Below are 16,384 nucleotides of genomic sequence, written 5' to 3'. Positions count from 1 at the left end.
TGTATATACACACACACTTTGCAATTTAAGCCAAAAATACAGTTTTGATAATTTGGCTACTCTAGTCAACATGTTTAAACTCCTTGAGGTTGTATAGTTTATTTCATATTGGCATTTTAGAATATTTTGCAAATTATATTTATGATGGCATCCAAAACACTTAAAAGAAAAATAGTATGTTTGACATTTCTGCTCAGATGACTTGAATTTGACAGGAAATATTGTGGTAATTTAGCACCCTTCCCAGTTTTCAGTCAGAATTTGAAATAAAATACTTAATACCCAAATGGAAACTTAAAATATATGTTTTAAAATTAATAGTAATATTTTTAACTACGTGAAACTATTCAGCTAATATTATTAAATATGAGATAGAAGTGTTTTCTTCACATTCTTTTTGTGTACATTAGATTATACTGAAAACCTATTTAAACTTTTCATCTGTATCTAAAGTTTATACAGAGGTACTATAAAATGCTTAAGATTTGGAAACAAATTTAGCAGTATTTGCTTTGTTGGAGAGTCTTAAAACTTAATAACTTGCTATGAGTATATTTTTAAGAAACATTGACAGAAAAGAATGTTGTTTTTAAAATTCTTGCAAGGTCTGGGTAATTTCAGGCCAGGAATTGTTTTGTTCTAATGTGTTTTCCCTCTTAATATTCTCTCTGTAGGATAACTTCAAACTAATGTGTACTAATGCCATGATTTATAACAAGCCAGAGACCATTTACTACAAAGCTGCAAAGAAGCTTTTGCACTCAGGAATGAAAATTCTTAGCCAGGTAAAGGAAACTTTTTGTCATAAATAATTATTAATCTATATCCCTTTGTTTTATGAGGATACAGATTTGTCTTGTTGACAGATCATGTTAAAGTAGGAAAAATTGAAACAAAATTTCAATAAAGAAATTTAAAGTAGTAAGGTTCTCATTTGGAGGTGATATACATAAATATTGTCATTCACTTATAATTAAGAGGTTCCTGAATTATTACTCATCAGACAGATTTATTTGCTGTGGGAGAAACATCAAACTGGATTCCAGGATAAGATTGGATAAAGTGTGAGACCTTTCCAGAGGAAAGCTGTTTCCCTTTATAGTGATGGAATCTAATGTTGCGTTCAGTCCTGTTTCTAATTCCCTTCTAGTGGAAAGAAACAAAATAAACAAATGAGAAGTAATTTGGAATTGTCTCACAGCCACACAACTTGAATTGTCTGTGCTTCTGCATACCTTGAAGGACACGAATTGGTGCATAGAATGGTGGGAGGAACGTTTGCAAAAGCATAGACCCATCACTGTCAAGCTACATAAGAGAGCTTAAATATTTAAGATACTTCAGATAATAACAAAAAGTTACGTGAAAGCCCTTGGCAAATAAGCCAAGTTGATCACTTTGCATTTTGGGAGAAGAGAAAAACTTGTAAGATAAGTCTCATCTTTGAGGTTTTCTCACAGCTCTGAGTAGGATGAACCTACTATTTAGAAACTACTTCAAGGAAATTGAGGGTCCACCCTGGCACCATACATAAAGAAAGTTTTAATTGTGATTTCCAAGATGATACTTAGCATAAATGTTCTTATTCCAGGTGAGAACTAGAATAGGGGAAGACTGAAAGGTAACAGCCAGCTACAGGAAGGATATTGCAAAGAAGTGAGTGGGCAAGGTACAATACGGGAGAAAGGAATCTGAATTAAAAGCTTGAGCACAGGCCCTGGAGAATTAAGGAATGGCAAAAATGAACCATGTGTTTTGCATATGGTTTTCTGATTTTTATGGTGCTCGCTGGTATTACAGTTTTATATTTTAAAAATATGCCTTGGTGTGCTGATGTCTGAGTGTCTGTGTGCTTCTCTCTGAGAGATTCTTGGATCCACTTAAACTAAGGAAAGAAAAACATTTGGATTGATGATTATATTTGCACTCCTAATATTTAAACATCAGTTCCCTCCCTTTCCTAAAGACTTGAGAAACTCTGATGTGAGCCAGTGATACATCTTTGACAAAATTTGCACAGAAAAGAACACTATAAAATGTTTGTTCCACTTTTTACAGGAAGATGCTCAGAATCTTAGTCACATTCCAAGTTTCAAAACCTGACAGTGCTTGCTTGTTGTCATTGTATTCAAAGTAAAAAAGTGCATTCAGCCAGTTATTCCTTCTAAAATATGTACTTTGAATTTTGGTGGGAACGTCTAATTTTTTTGTTAACAACTCTGATTTACCATTTTTTTTCTTTAATGCAGTTAATATAACATGCAAAAGATTCTGATATCTCTTGAACTTCACTAGGGTTGAGATGGTAGGAAGCACAGAAAGTAAACTTCTCCCCTTTCTCCCTCCCACCTCCTTCTCCTCCTCTTTCTTTCTCTCCCCCATTTCTTCTCCACCCCCCTCTCCCCCTTTAGTTGTCTTCTTTTTTTTCAGATGTCTTCCTGTGCAGGAGCCCTACCCATCCTGTGTTATAGTTTCCTGTTGACTCTTCTCTCCACCCTAAATGGGAGGGATCCTTACAGCAGTGATTTTTAAATGTTTAAATTTAGACCTAACTGTTAGAGTTAACTATACTAATAAAAGTACGCCCAAGAGAGCCCATCACATCCTTCTGTGAATGGTCTTATCAGAGATAACATTTTTTTGAATGTCCACTGAAAAGATTGTAGCAGAGTCATTGTCTTTTTTTTTTTCAGTTACACCCAGATAGTGACTATTAGTAGTTGTGTTATTTTTATAAAGAATGTACAGATGAATAATTCTTTTGATTTCCTGAATAAATAACTTGAGTAGAGTTCTAAATGATAGTACAAACAGTACTATTCTTAACATAGTGACTTTGGAATCAGACAGGTCAAAGTTCAAGTCCCAGCCTCACCATTTACAAGTGGTATGCCTTAGGCCTTTTTCCTATAAGGAAGTAATATCACTTACCTCATAGAATTATGTCTGGGAGAAGCACTCAGTAAAAGCTATAGTCATGACAAAGACTCCTTCATTTAATATTGTAAAATTGGGGATCAAAACAATATGCTTGGCCTTTCTCCGTGAGATAGCCTTTATTTGTCAGCTTTGACAAATAAACTCTTCTGTGTTTAAAAAAAAAAAAAAAAAAAAAAAAAACCAGTATGCTTAATTTGGAGAAAAGGACATGCTTGCAAAGTAAAATTATTGTACTTTTCCCTATGACTTGTTTGTAAATTTAGAAATTTTTCTCTAATTGAATTTATTTTGTGTATGTTGTGTTTTTTAAAGTTCAGAAATATTCTTATTGTAGTTTTTGCTTCATAAAATATAAAGTGGAAATAAAAAGGTTATTTAGAACTTTGTGATCTGAGCTTAGTTGTTTAATGATTTATTAGTAGCTACTATGTGCCAATCCATTTTTGCTCTTTTGGTACTGGGGATTTAATGCAGAGATGCTTTACCACTGAGCATATCCCCAGCCCTTATTTTGAGACTGGATCTTGCTCAATTGCATAGGGCCTTGGTAAGTTGCTAAGGATGGCTGTGAACTCATGATCCTGCCTTAGCTTCCTGAGTTGCTTGGATTATAGGTGTGTGCCACCATACCTGGCGCCAACCTATTTTAGGTGCTAGGTATTTTTTTTAAGTGTGTAGTAAAATTAGACATGTAGTAAAATTGGGTAGGGGATTTTTGAGGTCTTTCAGGGTTTTTTAAATGATACTATTCAATTTGGCAAGGATTCCAAGAAACTTTATAACTAGTATAAACTGATAAAACTTTTCTGGAAGGCAGTAAGTATCAAAAGTCTTAAAAATACTCATTCCCTTTGACCTCTGCTTTTAGGAACTTATCCCAAAGAGAGAGAAAAATTCCTATAGAGATTTATTTATAATATTTATGGGACTTTTACTTGTAGTAGTGGAAATTTGGATATCTTAATGTCCAGTTATAGGGTTTATTAAATCATTATAGTTACATAGGACTAAATACTTTATAGCTATTAAAAACATTTTTTAAAATATTTAATGAAATATTATGGGGAACTGATTGTAACTTATTAACTAAAACAAATATTTTTTTCCAGATATTTAGTATAATTCTAATTTGCTAAAAATTTATCATAGCTTAGAATAGTATTGGGATGACAGACCTGTTACACTGTTCCTTCTAGATGATCAGTTAAGGTTTTATTTTCTCTACTCATATTGTTACTTGTCTATGTAAAATGTGTTTTTTTCAATAGTTTTAAGATTATTTTAAAAGTCCTATAAAAATGGCAGGATGCATGTTCTTGGGGGAACTTTACATTCTGCGTTTTTTTTTTTTTTTTTTTTTTTTTTAAGTCCAAAGTCAATAGAGATCTTTTATTGCATCAGTGAAATATCAAATTGACTCCAGGACGTGTTTCTGTGACTGGACATCTCTTAGATCTTATTCATCAGCCTGCTGAACTGTTCCTTTTTCAGAAACATAAATACCATCCAAAAATTTTCTGATATCCTTGTTTTTCACTGTTGTGGCTTGCTGAATTAAAGCAGCTGAATTTGAAACAAGTTCAATATCATTTCCTTCAAGGATTAATTCATCTTTCTGAGCTTGAGACACTGAACAAGCAACACCTGTCCTCATCCGAACCCTTCGGATGTATTTTTCACCCAAGAAATTTCGGATTTCAACGAGAGACCTATTCTCCTGAATAACAACGTTGATGGGGAAGTGAGCATACACAGACCTCATCTTGTAACGGAAGCCCAGTGTAACACCCTTGATCATGTTCTGTACATGACTACAGATGGTGCGAACAGTGGCCAGTTCCTTTCTATTTCCCCACCATTTGTCAACCCGTAGCCTCTTCTTTTTCTTTCCAAGGAGACTGAGTTCCACATTGATATGATTGAAATCCCTCCGGAGGGTTCCTCTTGGGCCCTTCACAATAACTGTGCATCCCTTCAGAGTAATGTCGACATTTTCTGGAATGTCGACAGTCTGATTGCTGAGAATGGTCTTCATTCTCGCAGTAGATACGGGAAAGCTACATTCTGCGTTATTGGTAGAGCATAGCATGATGAGAAGAGGCCCCCATGAGTGACAAGAGGTGTGATGCTAGTCACTGGTTCTGTAACCTTTGGTGAGTCATTTAGAGCTTCGGTGCTGCATTTCTTGTTTGACCTCTAGTTCTTTCCAGTTTTTATTATTCTGTGAAAGTTTTCCCTACTGTTGTAGTTTATCCAGTGACAACTCTCAGAGTTAAAAGGCAGAACAGTCAATAGGAACAAGTTTGCTTCTTTAAAGTTTACCCAGAAACCTCAACCCCTTAACCACAATGAAAATTTCACAGCACATCATTGCAGTGGAAAATTAATCATGTTTCACAGAGTAGAAGCAAGGTTTGTTGATAGGTAAGAACATTATGCACTCTAAGAAAGGAATTATGCTAGCAACCATTTGTTCTCCCAGAGGCATGTCATTTTCACACAAAGCAAAATGGCAAAGTCATGAGTGATCCCTGTAGGATACCAGATTATAAAACTCCTTCACATGCTCCATGTTTTAAATACTTAATCATTCTTAAGTTTCAAAAGACAGGCCAGTCTATTAAATATAAACTTTAAATATACTTTTTTACTTTGCTCTTTTTAATATACTATTAAGCTAAAATTTACTTTTTAATTTCATTAATACAAAGAACATTTAGTCTTAATTCACACTCTTCTGTTAACTTTCTAATGGTACAATAAAGTTGTAAAGCTTTCTCTTACATTGAAAATTAAATGATCTGAATTAAAGGAATAGACTTCATTGTCCTGGTTCCTAAATAGAATACTCTTATGGTGTAATTACATTTAATTATTTTTCTTCCCTATTTAATGATAGGATGAGTGCAAACTCTTGGGGAAAAACAATGCATTACTTTTAAAGTCAGTGACAGCCATACAATAAGTATTTTTGAATATTTTTAGGAAAGAATCCAGAGCCTGAAGCAGAGCATAGACTTCATGGCAGACTTGCAGAAAACTCGAAAGCAGAAAGATAGAACAGAGGCCTCCCAGAGTGGGGAAGACAGCGGCTGCTGGTTACGAGAGCGGGAAGACTCTGGAGATGCTGAAACACAAGCCTTTAAAAGCCCCAATAAGGACAATAAAAAGTAAGGAATTTTGGAATATTAAGGTTAAACAGTCATTTTCAAGCTAGTGAAAGGGGGGAGGGAATACTGATTCGAGCCTAACTCAGGAAGATAAGTCCCAGTCTATCGGTGGCTGCTGCTTTGTATGAATGTCCATTTGGATCATCTGATGTTACCTCCTTCTCATAGAGAGCACTGAATGGAGTTGTCCAGACAGTTCAGTAAACAGTTCTGAATATACATTCTTACTAAATTATTTTTAAAGCAAATAAATAATCTTTAGGAACTCATATTGTCAGGGAATTTATTTAAATAGAACTGTTTATTTCAGGGAAAAAATGTGTATTTATAACCTCATTCCTAATGAGAAAGGAGTTCAGCATAAGCACACTTAGAGTGCCTTCCTAGACAGATGGGCTGTCGCTGAGATGTGTGCATGTTTTCCACTAAACGTCAGCTAGTGGGAGCAGTAAAGCCTCTGGTCCTCCTGGCACTATCCAGCATGGCTGAACAGCAGGCATATCCACTTGCTTACAGCCCTGACTGCCCAGCACCGCACTGTGAACTTCAGGGAGGGCCCACATTAGCACTTTGGGATTTCTCCCATCAGGATAAAAAGAAAGTAAATATGTGACAAGTTTCTTTGTTGTTTCTAAGGTTTACCCATTTCAAATGTCTTGTTTTCTGTTTAAATTTTTAAAAATTGAATTTAAACAACTGTATATTCCCTCCCTTTCAAGGTAATATCTGAAGTAGAATTCATTTTTGTTAATATACCCAAAAAAACATTTCAGACAAGTAACACTGGACAAAAATTGTGGAGGGAAGTAATCACTATATTAGGTCTGTCTTCCTGTTTGTGCATCATTAAGGAACTTATCAGGTCGTTAGAGAGCAAAGCTTAAATAGTGACAGTGGTGCAGATGTCTCCACTTACTATATTCATATTTGGAATTCATTTTGATGTTTTGTCTTACTTATAGTTTTTAACTTAATGTGTGTTTTAGGAAAGACAAAGATGTGCTTGAAGATAAGTGGAGAAGCAGCAACTCAGAAAGGGAACAGGAGCAGATTGACCGGGCCGTCCAAGAGTCTGGTGGGAAGCTGACCCGGCGGCCAGCCAACAGTCAGGTAAGGGACTCTTCTTCCCCCACCAACTTGGAGCCTCTAAAACTGTTAGCTTTTAAATTTCTTCTGTGTTTTTAATTCATGCTGCCATAGAGCTCTTCACTGGAACACTCAGAAGAAAAAGAATATGTTTGTAAAGTTTATGATTACTGTGTGTCCTCTTTTGCTAGGATATTGTTTTATTGTTTGTATTTTCCAGTGAATTTAATGTTCTCCAAAATTAGAAAGTGAACCACATATTTTAAACTTACAAGAAAACATTTATATCCTGGCCCTTTAAAATCATACTGTTGAGCACATTGTCAAGCACCAAGTGGACTCAGACCTGAGTGAGCAAGTCACTCCCCTTCTCCAGTCTGCAGTATTCTCCTTTGTTGAGAGTTGGGGAGAACCAGGAGGTGGCCTTCTATAATCTACACAGTCCTTTAAAATTCTGAGATGTCCTTACCTTCGAACTGTCAAGCCTGTCAACACCTATATACATGGAAGACAGGTGTGAAAGTCAATATTTGAGTTTAATAGACACCTATAATGTTACTTTGATTAAAGCAAGTCTTTCTAGTGTGCTGCTTTTATGTGGGAAATAGATAAAACTTAATTCCATTTGAATATTTTGGGTCATTGCAGTGCGAATTTGAAAGAAGAAAACCAGATGGAACAACAACATTGGGACTTCTCCATCCTGTGGATCCCATTGTAGGAGGTAGGATCACAGCAAGACTGCACATGAACTTTATGCTATTTGGCAAAAGTAATCTGGGTTAACATCTTAAAGTTGCAAACCTAAATTCAACCATATCATTATCTACAAAGAATTAGACATCATGCATTTCATGATAATGGCTTGCCTTCACTTAGTGTTAATTTATATAACAAATACCCATTTTTATAATGTTAGAGGAAAGATAATTGGGAATACAGAAATTGATAATGACACAATTCCTACACTTTAGGAAATAGTCTCTAATAGTCTTTACTGTGGCAAAGCACTGTCTTAGGACTTATAGGTGGAGCTGGGAGTGTAGTGGGGAGCAAAACAGAAGAGACGGGTCCCTTCCCCTTAGATTCTGTGGGTGGGGGAAGGAGGGTATGCAAACTAATTATATAAGGAGATGTCTGTAGTAAATACTACACACTTGTCTGTCATGAACAAAGGACTGGAGAGGAATAGATCAGCCATGTTGTATATAAGAGAAAGTTCCTCCCAAGTGTTTGGGGGTCCCAGAGGACTTACTTAGGAGATGATATTTAAGCAAGTAAGGGACAAAGGAACAGGTAACGGACTGTCAGAACCACAGGTGAAAAAACCTGAAGCAGGGAAGGGCTTAATGCAGCTGAAGACTAAGTGGGCAAGTCTGTTAATATCAATGCTCCCTAAACATCACTAGAAGAAAGGGAGCCAGAATGCATTTTCTTAACAAGACTCATGTTTTCCTTTCATGTGAACTTTTCATAGTAGAGTTTTATGGTTTTTGGCCACAAAAGATGCCACAGCATTGAAAACATTGCTCTTTGTAGTGTAGCTGTGGTGAAAATCTGGTAAGGGAAAATGCAGCTAACTGGATTTAAGTGACTCCCTGAGATGTACCCGTTTCTTTGTCTAGTCTTTGCTCTCAGTCTGGTTTCCTGCTCCTGTGGGCATAATCAGATATGGCCAAAGCTAACTTGAGTCACACACACAACCAGCCACTCTCTCAAGAGGCCACTTGGCTGGTTTAAAGTGGAAGACAGCCTGCTCATTATCTTAGCTTTACCCTCCCGGTGGAGGTGCCAGTACATATTAGGAAGACATTGCAGATGATTCACCAAGAAGATAGGGTCTTCTGATTTCAGTGTTTGAAGTTTTTTACAGGTGTTTTCATCCCACTGATCACTTGTGGCAATAACCTCAAACCAGCTTTAGGAGAGAAATCACTCTTTCTATTGGAAATTATTAGGGACCACTTTTCTCCTGAAATCATCCTGCTAGGTGCCCTCCTCATGATCTCTGCTTATATCATATATTCCCAGTTCCAGTACAGGATTTCATTCCTGGTTTACCAAGATCACATTTTTTAAAGGCTATGTGTCATTACAGTAAAAGTATACCTGTTACAGACATTAATTTATCCTTAATGCATTATGAGCTCTTATTTTTAATCCAGGTATTTTTCCTTTACTTAGTCTTTTCTAACCTTCCTACTCTTTTCCCTCCATCTTCTTAACATTAAAAGACCCAGCTTTTAAATCTGTGTTAAATCTGCATGCCTATAATTAGCGACTTGGGAGACTGAAGCAGGAAGATTGAAAGTTTGAGGCCAGAACTTAGTGAGAACCTATCTCAAAAAAAAAAAAAAAAAAAAAAAAAAAAAAAAATATATATATATATATATATATATACACACACACACACACACACACACATACATACATATATATATGTAATATATATTCACACGCATATACACAAAGGGTGGTAAAGTGCACCTGGGTTCAGTCCCCAGTACCCTCCCCCTCCCCAGCAAAATCTTATCTTTAAAGATGAAGTATAACAAAATTGTAAAGAATTCTAGGAAGCAATGGAGTATGATGAAAAGGTCCAGATTTTTGGTCCCAGGTCCACAATCCTGCCTTTCTGAATTGAAATTTACTTGTCTTAAAAGTGAATATAGTAAGAGCTACCCAGCTCCTTCACAGTCGTGAAGACAAAATGAAGTACATGAAAGCACTCAGCAGAATACCCTATGGATTTTTCCCATGTATGCCTCCTTCATTGTACTTGGTTTTATGTCTCAGAACCAGGCTACTGCCCTGTAAGACTGGGAATGACAACTGGAAGACTTCAGTCTGGAGTGAATACCTTGCAGGGGTTCAAAGAGGATAAAAGGAACAAAGTAACCCCAGGTGAGGCTTCTACATAGTTGCCAAGTTTTTTCTCTACTCTTGCTTCAGGGAGTTAGAGAAAGGAAACGTAATTACCATTCATTGCTTTATTCACCAGCTCTCTTGGTGGTATTTTTGCAATATGAATTAGATATTTCATTAACTTCAAAAGAAACTAGAAAACTAGGTATTAGTATTCAAAATGAGTTTTGTTCTTTCTATTTTTCCTCTCCCTTTGTGGAAAATAATTCACTTGAATTGCAACTTCACAGGTAGGGTCATCCCTCTGTGTCTGTGGATGCCATACCCATGGATTCAACCAAATACAGATCAAAAATATTCAGAAAAAAAATCATGTCTGTGCTGTGAGCCTTTTTTCTTATTATCTCTAAATAATATAATATATAACAACCATTTTACCATCTGTATCTTAGATTTGTATACGAATCAGTGAAGTAGTAAAAGTTAGAAGAGAATAAACTTTTATTAAAGAAATTAAATTGTCATATAAACTAAAAAATAGTATTATAATAATGTGTTTAATTTTTTCAACAGTGTTATACTTGAATTATGGACCCTACAGTTCTTATGCCCCACATTATGACTCCACATTTGCAAATATCAGCAAGGATGATTCTGATTTAATCTACTCAACCTATGGAGAAGACTCTGACCTTCCAAGTGATTTCAGGTGAGTCACTAGTTAATCAATGTTCAGAACACAACATTTCTCTAAAATATTAATATACAATATGTGACTTGTGAATAGACTTACAAAGTTATCCAAAAGGTAGAAAATGTGCTCAGTAACTTTTTTAAGTTGACAATAATAGACCCATAATTGCCTTCCTTTGATGGAAACAAAATATTTTAAAGGAGCTTGTTACCTCAGAATGTTGATGTGTTTCATGTTGCTCTACTGTGACATTTTGTGTGTCAATGAGTTATGTTCCACAGTTGATCAGTTTGGAAACCCACGGCACGTTTTCCCCAAGCTCTGAGGCATAGAACACGATGACTTGATTCCTAAGGCAACCCATTACAAGCTTGTTTGCCTACCATGCACCTACCCGTGGTCTACCAGACAGGCCATTGCAGTTACATTCATCCATCCCTTGTTGCATTTTTCTGTGGGACAGTAACTTCTGTGATCCTATTTAGGATACTGAACACTTTATATCCCATTAACATAATGAGATACGGTGCTGATTTACCAGGACTGTGGCTTAGTGTGAGGCATTGAGCTTGGATATTTCCATCTCAGCACTGGTACCTTGTAAACTGTTATTATGTAAAAGAACTTGACACTAAAGATTAACCAGTTCCTTGGTTTTCTGACAAAGGGAAAGTCTGTTTACTTGTACAGAAATGTGTGGTTTTGCTGTTTTTATAGGTAGGTTCCTAAGTTAGAGATTGGCTGTTTCAGATCAAGCCATCTATATACTTAGACTTCAGCAGCTTAAACAGATTTTTTTTTTTTATTATTCATCTATACATTCCACAAATAGGCAGTGCATGCCCACTATATGGTGAGCATTCTTCTAGATGCTGGGAATTCCACACGGGGAAAGAATAGTGTCAGAGTCCTGTGCCCTCCTGTCAGATGGTGACATTGCTTTGGAGAAAGAAAAAGGAAGATAGAATGCTAGGGTGAAGGGGAAAGTGGTCAGAGAGGTAATAGGTGAGAATAGATTGTCACAAGGACTTGGAGTTTTAAATAAGATGAGAGTCCACTGGTAGATTGTGAGCTTATAATTCTAAAAGGGTTCCTGTGGCTTCTGTGTGAAGAATAGATTCCACCCACTAGGCAGAAGTTGGGAGACTGCTGTCATAAACCAGATGAGAAATGGGCCAGGGGAGTAGCCATTGAGGTGTTAAGAAAGGATCAGTAATTAGTAGGATTTCTCAGCTGGCTGAAGTGGGGTATGAGAGAGAGAGGACAGCATGAGTCCAGCATTTTCAGACTTAGTTTAAAAGATGTAGTTGCCATTCACTGAAGAAACATGCTGAGAAGGGGAAGGCCTTAGAGCATTGCTTGGGATTCAGCATTGCGGCTTTCAGTGCATGAGCTTGAGATGCTGGTGAGACATTCAAACCCAGGTGTGACTTGGACAGTTTAGTACACTTGAAAATTCTGAGGTGAACAATATCTGTAAGGGGACAGGGTGTGAAAAGGAAATACACGAAGCCCCAAGGACTGAGCTGTCTCTGAGGTCTTATTTTTCCTTGGAGAGCCTTCAGAATAATTTCATTTTCACTGTGATCTTGATATTGTTTAAGATCTCTGGTGACAATGAATTTATTACTGGTAAATATGTAAGTATAGTCTTGCTTCTAGAGAGAAAGTTTTATATCATGATGTATAAACCAAGGACATCTAATGGAAACAGTTGGTTATGACAGAAGGATTAACAATGGAGATGATTTATGTGGAAGTGACTTTCTCAACTCTCTCTTTTTCAGCATCCATGAGTTTTTGGCCACATGCCAAGATTATCCATATGTTATGGCAGATAGTTTACTGGATGTTTTAACAAAAGGAGGGCATTCCAGGACCCTACAGGAGTTGGAGACGGTAAGAACGCTGCTAAAGAAACAGGGCGATTTATTACTGGCTCAGAAACATTAGTCATTCAATGTTATGAAACCAAGGATTAGCTAGTGTGACAGCTGAACTCCATGGCCCTCCCAGACAACCCAGCCTGGGTGGAGGCCATGGTGGAAGACAATGAGCGGAAAGGAGTCACCAGCTACCAGGACCTGGGAAGGGCAGAACGTGTAATATCTCCTGATCTTGGGAATGTGGGATTCGAAACTGGGGTTTACAACTCAGAAGTCAGTGGGTACTGTGTACCCTAACAAAAAAGGGGAAAGTCTTCTCACTGGCTTGAAACTAGGTTCACTAAAACAATAGGAAATGCCCTTTTCCTTACTATACAGTTAATAGCCTAGTGGTAGGAACCTTGGGTTAGAAAGTAAAAACTGCCTTATTACTGTTTTTTATTAACACTTATAATCTGTCTCAGTTCATAATATGGACTAATTCAATCTTAGCTCAAAAATTAGAACCAGAATCTGTCCCTACTGGTGTATAGGAGAGTATATTTTCAGAATGTTCTTGTCATTATAATTAGAGGACCCTACACGTCTTGGAAATCATTGCTCTCTCTCTTTTTTTTAAGTACTGGGGATTGAATCCAGGAGTGCTTTACACACACTACCTCCCTAGTCCTTTTTATTTTAAGACAGGGTCTCGCTAAATTGCTTAGGGCCTGGCACTTGTGATCCTTGAACTTTCCTTTGATGATTTTGGCAATATATTTCAAAATGTAATTTTTCTGCCCTTTGATCCAGCTGTTCCTCTTTTCATAGTTTATCCTAGAAAATAAGAGATTTATATGAGGATACATTGTTTATGATTTTTAGAAATTGGAAATTAGTTATATCACAATACAACCTTTCCAAGAAAGATAAAATTTTAATCGATGTCCATGCTGCATATTTCCATGGTTTACGTGTGCATAATCTCTTAACAAGTAGGATTATAGGAATTATCTATATTCTCTGTTAACATTTGCATATTTTACAATAATTCTCTACTGTCTGAGAATATTACTTGATTGCTACCCAGTAGTCCCTAGAGTTCCTTTCTTGTAAGAGACTTAACCTATTGTTAAAAACAGATTCCATTTATTTAGTTATAAGCTATTTACCAAGCACCTTCTTAAATATATGGATAGGTTTTTGATCAGGCATGGAGCTCAGCATCACCAATAAAAGTACAACAACTCACAGAGTAGTCTCAAAATGCTAATTACATTTAATTCATTTTTATTTAAAAAGTTATATTCTAATAATAGACACTCTAATTTCTTTTCTCTTGCCACAAAACTTTGTTTTCTCATTTCTCTATTTGTCAATCCATACTTTTTTTCTTAAAATGTTGTTTTTCTTTATTCTTACAGTCATTGCCTGAAGATGAAGGCCAGGCTAGGACACTTGACACAGCAAAAGAAATGGAGGTGATTATATTTTATTCTTTTCAAGAAATGTTTAAATGAAGAATAAGCTTAAAGACCTAAGTGATATATTTTAAAGTAAAAATATTCAGTATTACCTATGGTAGAAAAGCTTATCTTGGCCTGTGGAGCTTAGCAGTACTTGTAAGGTATTCAGGCATGTAAACAATGGAATCAAAACCAGTTTACATGGAGTGAGTGCATGGGGTGTGGACACCCAGGGTGGAGGAGCTCACTGGTCAGGTAGCTCTGAACAGGGCTAGCAGGATGCAAAGGCGTCTCCCAGCAGTGGGGTCAGATATCTGGAGCAGGTATCTGACAGTGAATGTGACAGATGAATCTGAGAGAGGAGGGCATGTGCACAGCAAGCTCAGAAAATATGACCAGCAGTCCCTGGGGAGACAGGTGGTAAGCCTGTGTAGGTGAGGACCCCATGATGAAGTCTTCTCTATAGTGCTGAGAAGCTAAAATCTTATCCTAGAAATGCCATATAGTGACTTAAACTAGCATACCAATATAAAGGAACAGAATAAGGATGGGGGGGGGGTTGTGGCAGTGGTAGAGCACTTGCCTAGCATGTGTGAGGAGGCACTGGGTTCGATTCTGAGCACCATATACACATAAATAAAGGTCCATTGACAACTAAAAAATATTTTTAAAAAATAAAGAATAAGATTTGGGAAATGCAGTGGGATAAAAATTAAAATTACCTAGTTCCTGATATTGGTGATAGTATTCATAGGACGTGCAGGAAAAGGAGCACAACTTTGACAGGGAAAGAAGTCATATTTGGTTTCAGATGTGACAAGTGTGATGAGGACATTGCCAGAGGTATGGGCCTGGCACTTGAAAATCTGGGCTGTTGTTTGGATCTGGAAGTTGTTAGTGTAAAGGTGGAATTTATTTCAGTCATTAGAGACTACAGGGAGAACGTGGAAAAAGGTGAAGGACAGAACCTTAGAGAAGACCAGTAGTTGAGTCAGGAAGGAAAACCATGGAAGAATGCTAAGCAGGGAGAGAGTTTGCAATATCAAATGCCATGGAAACCCAAGAACAGGAGGCCCACAAGTGTATTTGTAATCTTGATCAGAGCAATCTCAGTACAATGGTAGAGGCCAAAGGTAGACTTTGGTGAATTAAGTAAGTGGAAGAAAATTGGGTTAAATGGAGATTTAAGATTGTGCAGGGGCTGGGGATATAGCTCAGTTGGTAGAGTGCTTGCCTCACATGCACAAGGCCCTGGGTTCAATCCCCAGCACCACCAAAAAAAAAAAAAAAAATTGTACATACTTGAGTTCTCTGAGAGAATAATAGAGATAAAGCTGTTATTTACACAGCCATGTTGTTTTCAGGGAAGGAGCCAAGAAAGATCGTGTGCTTAGGGAAGAGTGAAAAATCTTTGAAGACTGGGAAAGGAAGTTGGTTAAGAAATAAAAAAGACTATCCAGCTGAAATGGCAAACCATAATACCAGTGCCAGGTTGTAGTTTTTCTCCACTGTACACTTTCTGCCCGTATATATGAAGGTAGAGAAGTCAGGTTTTTAAATTGCATTTGGACTACAATACCAAACATAAATGGAATCACCAGCTTTTGGTTACTTATTATCTGGATTGATGTACTCCTCAAAAATAGTGTTGAGGTTATGGAAACTCTGAGTCTTAGGATCCAAAAATAAAATCCACCCTGCATAAGATTTTGTTTTTTCCATGCAATCCCAATAGCCTAGTTTTGGGTCCTGGACAAGACCCAGGAAGCATCTTATATTAAAGATGTACTATAGAGATGCAAGTGTATGGACTGGGTGGGCCGAAACATTGGACTTTGAGTCTCAGAGACATCAGATAAAAGTACTTCATAATTTAGGTAATTTCTCATTACTTTATCTGTGGAATGGTTGCCATATGAAGCAAATGCTGCAAACCGTATGAGACCTCCTTACATTACAGAAAAACGTGGATTTATGGACTCTTATTTTGCCAAAATTTGGGAATAGCATTTTAAAATGGTATGCTGGGGAGACATTTTTAGTAGTCATCAAAATGATAACTCCGACATAACGAAGTAAAATAACTGCCTATAAACATAGCCATCTTACTAATTTTTACTTAGCACTCTCATAGCTTAGCAAGTTCAAATAACTTCCTTTTTTCTTTTGAAGCAGATTACAGAAGTAGAGCCAGCAGGGCGATTGGACTCTGGCACTCATGACAGGCTCACAGCACTCAAAGCAGTAACAAACTTTGGCGCTCCAATTGAAGTCTTTGACTCTGAAGGTGAGGGTCGC

At 36.9% G+C, this 16,384-nt stretch overlaps 1 protein-coding gene, 1 non-coding gene and 1 pseudogene across 3 annotated transcripts in view; 2 read left to right on the top strand and 1 right to left on the bottom strand.

Annotated features, from left to right (window-relative positions):
* Positions 1-16,384, top strand: part of Brd7 (bromodomain containing 7) — a 39,463-nt gene that overhangs the window by 21,767 nt on the left and 1,312 nt on the right. The window contains exons 6-14 of one of the 2 annotated variants that reach the window (XM_026392246.2): positions 675-785; positions 5,926-6,110; positions 7,097-7,220; positions 7,845-7,920; positions 9,993-10,100; positions 10,635-10,770; positions 12,543-12,654; positions 14,045-14,101; positions 16,259-16,373. In XM_026392246.2, the coding sequence (XP_026248031.1) occupies positions 675-785; positions 5,926-6,110; positions 7,097-7,220; positions 7,845-7,920; positions 9,993-10,100; positions 10,635-10,770; positions 12,543-12,654; positions 14,045-14,101; positions 16,259-16,373 (1,024 nt within the window). The remainder of the gene's footprint in view (positions 1-674; positions 786-5,925; positions 6,111-7,096; positions 7,221-7,844; positions 7,921-9,992; positions 10,101-10,634; positions 10,771-12,542; positions 12,655-14,044; positions 14,102-16,258; positions 16,374-16,384) is intronic. The other variant, XM_026392247.2, reaches the window with a different exon arrangement.
* Positions 4,316-4,992, bottom strand: LOC113185220 (large ribosomal subunit protein uL6 pseudogene; annotated as a pseudogene).
* Positions 15,290-15,362, top strand: Trnav-cac (transfer RNA valine (anticodon CAC)). The gene has a single exon. It is a non-coding gene; the product is annotated as a tRNA-Val (tRNA).

The sequence above is a fragment of the Urocitellus parryii genome, chromosome 15 (assembly GCF_045843805.1).
Source record: "Urocitellus parryii isolate mUroPar1 chromosome 15, mUroPar1.hap1, whole genome shotgun sequence".
In the NCBI taxonomy this organism is placed as follows: Eukaryota; Metazoa; Chordata; class Mammalia; order Rodentia; family Sciuridae; genus Urocitellus; species Urocitellus parryii.
Note: the sequence above shows the minus strand (reverse complement) of the source record. Positions and strands in the feature narration are given on the sequence as shown.